Here is an 8,802-nt window from a genome sequence, read left to right as displayed (position 1 = left end):
AATCTCATTCATTTTATAAATTTTTTTGAAGACAAAGGGAAGTATTATGTGGGGTTTTCTTTTATCCTATTGGGCGGGCAGCTGGCCATTGAAGAGCCATTCATTGCTTAGTCCCGACACTGCCTTTCCCCATTGGGTCTCTGTAAGAGTCACACGCTTTGGGCATCCTTGAAAAGAATCTTCTGAGGCCTCAGCATTTTATCTGAGTCTTCTGAATCCCACTTAGTACTGTGTTGAGCTCTCACCTATCACAATGAGCAACAAATTCCTGGGCACCTGGAAACTTGTCTCTAGTGAGAACTTTGACGATTACATGAAAGCTCTGGGTAAGAAATGCTTTTTGTTGTTCTGCTGAAAAGCTCCGTTTTAAGAAAGCTATATGACATTTTCATCTACTACCTTTAACAGGAGACTAGGGAGGTTTGCAAGGCTGCAGTACAATCCTCTTTTAGGATTAATCTTTTGTTGTGTCATTCAGGTAATTTATTTGAATTTTATTTGTGATATATTTTAATAGACTTTAACTTAAATGAGAGAGCTGCTTAAATGCATGGAACTCCCACTGATTCCAAGGGCAATTTCATACCAAGAGAATTTTGGTTGCAAGTCCAGAGGAGAGAAAGCTTAAAAGCATGGTCAACCCATTTTCTGGCTTTTCTGAGAGCTATGTTCATAGCAACTAAAGTGTTCATAAAATAAGGAATTGAATATATTGCAAATCCTAGAAAACCTCAATTTAAAAATTTAAATTTTAGCTAAACTAACAGTTTTTTCTCTCCACCTCTAGGTTGCCCTTTATTACACAATCATGTAGATAGAGAGTTTGAAAAACAAAAATAATTCCTAAAATACTATGTTCATAGTCTAGGGAAGTTACTGAGAGAAAAAGAACTGGAGTTATGGCAGTGAATTCAAACTCAATTTCGCTAACATCAGACGTTTCTGGAGTTGGAGCAGTGAATGGAGAAGGAAAACCGAGTCATTAGTTACAACAACTTTATTTTATGCTATTTCTAGAGTGTGTCCCATCGATATAAACACAATAGATATGAAGAGTCTTTGGGAATTTTCAGAACTATATAAATACAACAAAGAGTGATGCCAGTGACCTGAGTTTGCTGTGCTTGTCAAAGTGCCTACAGCTTTACTTAACTGTTCAGAAAGCTTGTATAAAACATTCTATTTTAGATAAAATGAGCAAAGTCATGTCATTGTTGCCTGGAACACTAAGAGAACTTATGGGGATAAATTCATACTGTGAGATCGGTTGGATTTAAAGACTTCACTTTACAGCTGAGGAAGAAGCCAAATAAAAGAAAGTCTCAGTGAAGGATTTTCTAATTCCACTGTTTTCCAGTTTAGCGTGCAAAATAACACCTTGGGATTTGGTAAATATAAATTCTCAGGTTCTGCCCCAGAGATTACGATTTAACTTGAAAAACATTGTCCTAAACTGTATAAAATAACAAAAGATTAATCAGAATTTGAAGAAAGAATATAGTTTATAGTTTATTGGCTGCAACTCTTAACTTCTTACTCAGTATATAAAAGCTTGAGATCTTTTTAACTGGAAAAAGTATATTCAAGCATTGAGACTTCCTGGAAAACTAGTCTCTCTTTCATATATTTTTTATTTGACATTTTCCCTTTTCCATATATTTTATAGTCTTGGTAATACTGGTAATAAACTTAAGAGTCTAATTTTGTTTCATTTTTGAAATGTAGAAGAGTTTTTTAAAAAATATTTTATTTCTCTATGATCATTTATAATAGTATAGATCTCAAAGGTAGATGGATAGTTTTTTTCCTACCAGCTAGATGTAGAAACCACAAAATTTCAGAAGTGAAATTCTATCAAAAATAAGAGGGGAATACTTCTCCATATCCATAATATGGTATTGAGGGGAAATATCATGGAACAATAGGTATATGCTATAGTCTCATTTTAAAAATATATCTATAGTATTTGTACACAAACTAAAATCTCTAGAATGATTTATGCAAATCTATAATTAGTAATTTTCAATGGGGAATAGGATTGGATGTGATAAAAATGGATGACTTGCAGTAGCTATTTCAGCTGGAAACTTTTACTCTTGAAAATCTGCAGACATTGGCCGGGCGCGGTGGCTCAGGCCTGTAATCCCAGCACTTTGGGAGGCTGAAGCGGGCAGATCACGAGGTCAGGAGATGGAGACCATCCTGGCTAACATGGTGAAACCCCATCTCTACTAAAAACACAAAAAAGTAGCCAGGCGTGGTAGCAGCGCCTGTAGTCCCAGCTACTCGGGAGGCTGAGGCAGGAGAATGGTGTGAACCCGGGAGGCAGAGCTTGCAGTGAGCTGAGATCGCGCCACTGCACTCCAGCACTCCAGCCTGGACGACAGAGCGAGACTCCGTCTCACAAAAAAAAAAAAAAAAAAAAAAAAAAAAAAGAAAATCTGCAGACTTTACTTTTGTAACAACAAAACCTAAAATGTTTGAGTCCTGGGCATGTATTTCCATTAGGAGTGAAACATGGGAGGAGATGCTTAGTAGTAAGTGATATTACCTGCCATCGACTCACCTGGGGCACCACTGAGCATAGGATGTGGCCAGCACAGTCTCTTTGGCTATGCTCTCTTGGCCAACATAATTCTAACACTATCTTAATTTTCAGGTGTGGGGTTAGCCACCAGAAAACTGGGAAATTTGGCCAAACCCACTGTGATCATCAGCAAGAAAGGAGATATTATAACTATACGAACTGAAAGTACCTTTAAAAATACAGAGATCTCCTTCAAGCTAGGCCAGGAATTTGAAGAAACCACAGCTGACAATAGAAAAACCAAGGTAATCTTTAATGTTTCTCTTCAAAGTTGGCCCAGTGGGCTGCTTGAGAGAGAGGAATATTCCTGCTAGTGTATAAAAGGGTAGATTCAATTCTGTTGAAAAGGAGTGTACCTCCTGAGACATCTATTATGAAAATGGTTCCATACTGAAAGAACTGCTTCTTTGATCAACAAATTTCAGGCAAGTCAATTGCATGACCTTGTCTTTGCAGAGCATCGTAACCCTGCAGAGAGGATCACTGAATCAAGTGCAGAGATGGGATGGCAAAGAGACAACCATAAAGAGAAAGCTAGTGAATGGGAAAATGGTAGTGGTAAGAGTATTTTTACTTCTAAATAGAGAAATAATGCTATATAATAATTTGATTATATTGTTTCCAAAATATTCTTTGTTCTTTGGAATATGAATAGATAAAAATGACTAAGAATAAAGTAGGAGTTAATGCTTAAGTGATATTTAAACTATTACAGACTCATCTTCAAGTACTGACCCAAGATTTTAGAAATAAAAAAAGCCATTTGTTATTTTACAAATAAAAATACCTAAAAATGGTAGTAAGGTTAAAGAAAGTTTAGGTAAATCTTACTAGTTTGGGCTCACAAAGAAGAAAGCAAGTCTAAATTTTAAAAGCAAAACACACTCTGCAAGGTGTATTTTGTAGACTATTTGCAAAGTCATTTGTAGACTATTTGCAGATATCCCACAATTTTGCATTCAAGAGCCCATAGTAACTTAGAATCAATCATGTCAATAAAGCAAGCTGAGCTCATTGGAGACTTCTAGTTGGCAGATGAAAATAATGACAAAGGTTGTATGTGATGACCTTTGATGATTTTTTCTTTTTTTAGCGTTAAGGCTTTATGTTCACTAATTAACACATACATCGAATGTAAATAGATTCATGTACTCTTCTGAATGTTTCTTTCGTTAGTACAGTGGTTCTTAGCCCTTGCTGCACAACAGATTTACATGGGGAGTAAATACCAATATGGAGGCCTCCAAACAGATAATTGAATGTAAATCTCTTGGGGAAGGAGGAACCATCACTATATTTAAATGTTCCCCAGGTAACGCAAATATGTAGACATTTTTGAAAACCACTGTCTTATTAGATTTAAATGCAAGTGAATTATACATAAAAACTTGCCACTTAAAAAAATTCCTTTACAGCAACATAGATCAACTTTTAAATTGTTTCTTCTATTTCAGTGGTCATAATTCTGAATTACTGGAGACTGACATACTGATATTTTATTCCTTCCTAAATTAATCTTATGAGTTTATTTTGAATTTCTATTTTTATTACAAATTTTCTGTTCTCTGGTTTGAACTTGAGATACTCAATTAACCTCTCTCTTTTTTAAGGAATGTAAAATGAAGGGCGTGGTGTGCACCAGAATCTATGAGAAGGTCTGAAAAATCGTTTCCTCATTGAAGTGGCTTTTGATCATTTAATGATGGAAATCAGTTGCTTCCATTGACAAAACTGAATACACTGCAAATATTTGTTTTTGCTTTTGTCTTAATATATCAGATATGCAAAGGCCTAAACTGATAATTAATCTAAAAGTCAGTGTTATTTAAACATTTTTAATGTGCATGCATGTCATTATTACATCAAAGCATATATATTGGCCAGACACGAACAGTTGATGATGTCATTCAATTAACTACAAAATTCTAATCTATGTTGAACTTTGTATACTTGAAATGATAATAAAAAGTATATAATTTCTTAGTAAAATGAAATCAAAGTATTGATCAGGGTAGCAAACTCAAATGCTGACAGGGGCCAGAGGAGTTATGGAGAAGGAGCATCAGAAATGAGGCAAGCTAGGAGAATGGGCTATTTTAATGTAAAGAATTGTAGTCTCAGTTAAAAGGGGTAGCCTCTACTCCAGTCAACATTTTAAAGTTAATGGATAATTTATAGACAGTTAAATGCACAGATATTAAGGGTAGAGTTCAGTCCACTGTGACAAATGCATGCACCCATATAACTCACATCCCAATCAAGACACAAAACATTTTCTTAATCCTAGTACGTTTTTTTCTGTCCCTTCCCGATCAGTGTCCTTTTCTGTTCCACCCCTACCAAAAGCAAGTGGTGGTTTGGTTTCTAACACATAAATTAATTTTTCCTGCTCATATGAAGGGAATTATACATCATGCATTCTTTTCTGTTTGCCTTTTTTAAATTCAGCATCATGTTTTTGAGATACATCCATATTGTTGCATGCAGCTGTAGTTTGTTTCTTTTTATTACCAAGTACTATTCCATTGTATGAATGTATCACAGTTTATCCATTCTACTATTAAGACAATTGGGCTATTTCTAATTTTCGGCTGCTATGAATAAAGCTGCTACAAATATTTTTACAAGACTTTTTGTAAACATAGGAGTTCCTTTATTTTAAATAAATAACTAGTCATATCATTAGGTCCAGTAATTGTTGACAGGCAGGAACGGGGGACCATTGCATTGTGCCCAAGTAATAATAAAACTATTTCAGATGTATTATATGATTGAGCAAACGAGAAAACATGTTGATGTTGATGGGACTCAGGATGTTCACTGTGGAAAAACAAATATACAAATATGAAATGAGGGAAGGCAAGAAAGAACCATGTGGAAATGGAATAGAATTGATATAAATTCATAATTTCTAAACCATGTATATGTACGTTTATATGTATTATAATTGCATACACATGCCTGCATGCATATATGTGTGTGATAATACACATGTATTTATGTGTGTGTGTGTGTATACACATGCATATATTTACTAATTCTATCTGCCAAAAGGGCTTAGACACAAAAACACCTCAGCAGAAATGAATATACCTGGCACTCAGATCTTCATGTCTAATATAATTTGCCACTAAAAGGAACCAAGGCTACTTGGAAAAATGGCTAATTCCAAAGCAAGGGCAAGGTAGGAACAAGATGAGCCTGAAATATTGTGTTATGCCAGAAAGTAATGTTCAAAAAAAAATAGAGGTATATTGCCAAAACATAGAGCCAGCTTGAAGGGGCTCCCACTGGCCAAACTTAGCCAATTTGAGAGCAAAATAATTGAGAAAAATAAATAACAAAATAATTGAGAAAAAAATAAAATAAATTCCCAATTCCATTGGGAAAAAATAGAAATCCATGAATCCATACTGATATAATGATAGATAATTGATAGGTAGAGGACTGACAGATGATAGACAGATAGATTGGTAGATAGATAGATAGATAGATAGATAGATAGATAGATAGATAGATGGACAAATGAGAAGGTGTCTTTTTTGCAATAGAATGTCATGGACCAGTGTTAAATGTGAGTGGAAGGAGTTCTGGAATTGGAAAACCATCATTTTTCAACCATTACAGTAAATATGGCTCAGGCAAGAATTATCAATCAATGCTAAAGCTAGGGGGAAATTTCGATTAGGAGCAGGATATTAGTATATTAGCCTGGGCTTAAAGTATCTCCTCACAGATTGTTGTTAGTTTCTGGGGAAAGAATAGTAACCATGCAATGGAAAAAAATGGACACCCTCTTGACTAGGTTATCAAAATTAACCTCACCAGTAAAGGATGGATGTTCAACATGTGCCTTCAAATGTGACCCACTGAGAAGGAAACAACATCACTTTAACAACAACAACCAAAAACGACAGGGGGTTTTGACTGAATTCTTCAAAAATGTCAATGTCATAGAAGACAAAGAAAGGTTGTGGAAATGTTTCAGATTAAATGATAGTAAAAACATCTGACAACTAAACATAGTAAGTAATACTAGACTGGATTTTGTACCAGAGGTAACATAAATGCTCCAAAGGACAATGTTAGGTCAACTGGCAAATTGGAATATAGACAATCAGATAAGAAGTATACTTTGATTAAGTAAAAGAATATCCCTATTCTTGGAAAATACACAATAAAGTATTTTGAGGTAACGGGCCATAATGTATGCAATCTACTCTCAAAAAATTCAGAAACATATATTTGTGTGCATTTGCGTGTGCAACAGTACACACAAACATACATAAAGAGAGCAACTGATAAGGCAAATAAGGTAAAATTTAACAATAATCTGATACACATAAACAGAGAAAGAGCGATTGATAAAGCAAATGAGATAAAATTTAGCAATAATCTGAGTAAAACGTATATGTGCTTTCTTTGAGACAGTCTGATTCTTGCAACTTTTTCTGTAAGTTGGAATTTATTTCCAAACATGATTGAAAAAAAAACCCTGCACTTGGCAACTTCTTCTCTTTTTCAGCCTAGAAATGTCTGTGTTAAGTGGTTTTTTGTTTATTGTTGTTGTTTGTTGTTTTGTTGCCAGGCTCCAACTCATAAAATAAGAGTTTAAAAACTGCGTTGTTATTTTTAAAGATTTGTGATAATACAACTTGTTATAAAATTTATTCCTCAATAAATATAATTTCTCTACTATGCAAAAATTATGAGTGCTTTTTATTTTCATAACAGAAAATGTTGAACTACACTGATAAGAAGGAAAGCAAAATAATCATTTCAGCAAAGAGTATATTTGTTAGATTTGAAAAGGACTTTAAAACAACCATAAGAGAGGGAAAAATAAAACAAAACTTGATGTTTTAGTAAATTTGGGCTGCTGTTACAGCAAAACAAAAATAAACTGAATAGCTAATAAACAACAGAAATTTGTTTCTCACAGTTCTGGAGGCTGGGAAGTCCCAGATCAAGGTGTGGCAGATTCAATTCTAGTGAGGGCTGGTTTCCTGGTCCATAGATGGCATGTTCTGGCTGCATCCTCACTTGGTAGAAGGGGAAAATGAGATTTCTTTGGCTTCTTTTATAAGGACCCTAGTCCCATTCATGAGGGCTCTACTCTCATTACCTAATCACCTCCCTAAAGGTCCCACCTGTTAAAACCATCAACTTGGGAGTTAGGATTTCAGCATATAAATTTAGGGGTACACAAACATTCAGACCATAGCACTTGAGTTCTGTAATATTCAAAAATAGAATCGGAATATAATTTTCCTTCTCTAATTATTTTTTAATATAACACAGTGGTTAAGAACACAGAGGCAGGACTAGCTTGCAGCTCCTGCTCCAATGGACAGAGCAGTGTATAGACTTTCGCTTCAAGAACTACCACAGGGACATACCAGGAAAGCTGAGAGAATCCACAGACCCTTTGAAGGAACTGGATCACCACTGCAGGCTCCCTGAGGTGCCAAAAAACTGTGAGTCTGCTTGCTTTCTCAATGGGGCGGCTCGTGGTCTGGGGCAACTTCTCGGCCCTGGTCACAGGCTTCCTGGAAATACACTCAGTGCTGTTGGAGGGCTCTGGTGGGAGTGAGGTTGGCCTTTGGGACTGTGGGCTGTGTGTGAACAGGGTGAGGCCTGTGACTGACAACTTTCCCCCACTTCCCTGGTGACATGTATGACTCAAAAGAAGCAGCCATAATCTCCCTGGAAATATAACTTCATTGGCCTGGGAACCACATCCCCATGCCCCACAGCAGCCACAGCAAGCCCCACCCAAGAAGAGTCTGAGCTGAGACATGCCTATCACTACCTACCTGGTGGTCTTTCTCTACCTACCCTGGTAGCCCAAAACAAAGGTCATAATCTTTGAAGAGCTCTATGTCCCTGCCCACTACCTGGGAAACCTGAACACTTAACCAGGGGTTCCTAGGGCAAGTTTGCATCCTCCCTATACGACTGCAGCTAATGCACTCTTGAAAGCACCACCTCCTGGCTGGAAGCCAACCAACACGAAACCAGCGCAATAAACAAAAACAAAACCACAGAGTCCACTTTACTTCCTTGCTACCTTCCCCCAGAACAGGTGCTGGTATTCACAGCTGCAAGACCTGAAGATAGATCACATCACAGGACTCTTTGCAGACACTCCCTAGTACCAGCCCAGAACCCAGTAGCTCCACTGGGTGGCTAGACCCAGAAGAGCAAAAACAATC

General features: G+C 36.4%; 1 protein-coding gene across 1 annotated transcript; it reads left to right on the top strand.

Moving 5' to 3' along the window:
• Positions 1 to 200: 200 nt before the first annotated feature.
• Positions 201 to 7,293, top strand: PMP2 (peripheral myelin protein 2). Its single transcript, XM_054498659.2, has 4 exons — positions 201 to 326; positions 2,660 to 2,832; positions 3,044 to 3,145; positions 4,198 to 7,293. Exons 1-4 carry the CDS (start codon positions 254 to 256, stop codon positions 4,246 to 4,248), a joined length of 399 nt encoding a protein of 132 aa, XP_054354634.1. The 5' UTR covers positions 201 to 253; the 3' UTR covers positions 4,249 to 7,293.
• Positions 7,294 to 8,802: the final 1,509 nt, after the last annotated feature.

Source organism: Pongo pygmaeus, chromosome 7, assembly GCF_028885625.2.
Source record: "Pongo pygmaeus isolate AG05252 chromosome 7, NHGRI_mPonPyg2-v2.0_pri, whole genome shotgun sequence".
Classification (NCBI taxonomy): domain Eukaryota; kingdom Metazoa; phylum Chordata; class Mammalia; order Primates; family Hominidae; genus Pongo; species Pongo pygmaeus.
The sequence above is the reverse complement of the archived record's forward strand: the minus strand, read 5'-3'. Positions and strand labels throughout refer to the sequence as shown.

Excerpts from the sequence above, each read along its gene's own strand:
- PMP2 (XM_054498659.2), top strand. The coding sequence starts at position 254 with ATGAGCAACAAATTCCTGGGCACCTGGAAACTTGTCTCTAGTGAGAAC. Across the intron at positions 327-2,659 it reads CGATTACATGAAAGCTCTGG|GTGTGGGGTTAGCCACCAGA; the intron begins GTAAGAAATGCT and ends CTTAATTTTCAG. Across the intron at positions 3,146-4,197 it reads TGAATGGGAAAATGGTAGTG|GAATGTAAAATGAAGGGCGT; the intron begins GTAAGAGTATTT and ends CTCTTTTTTAAG.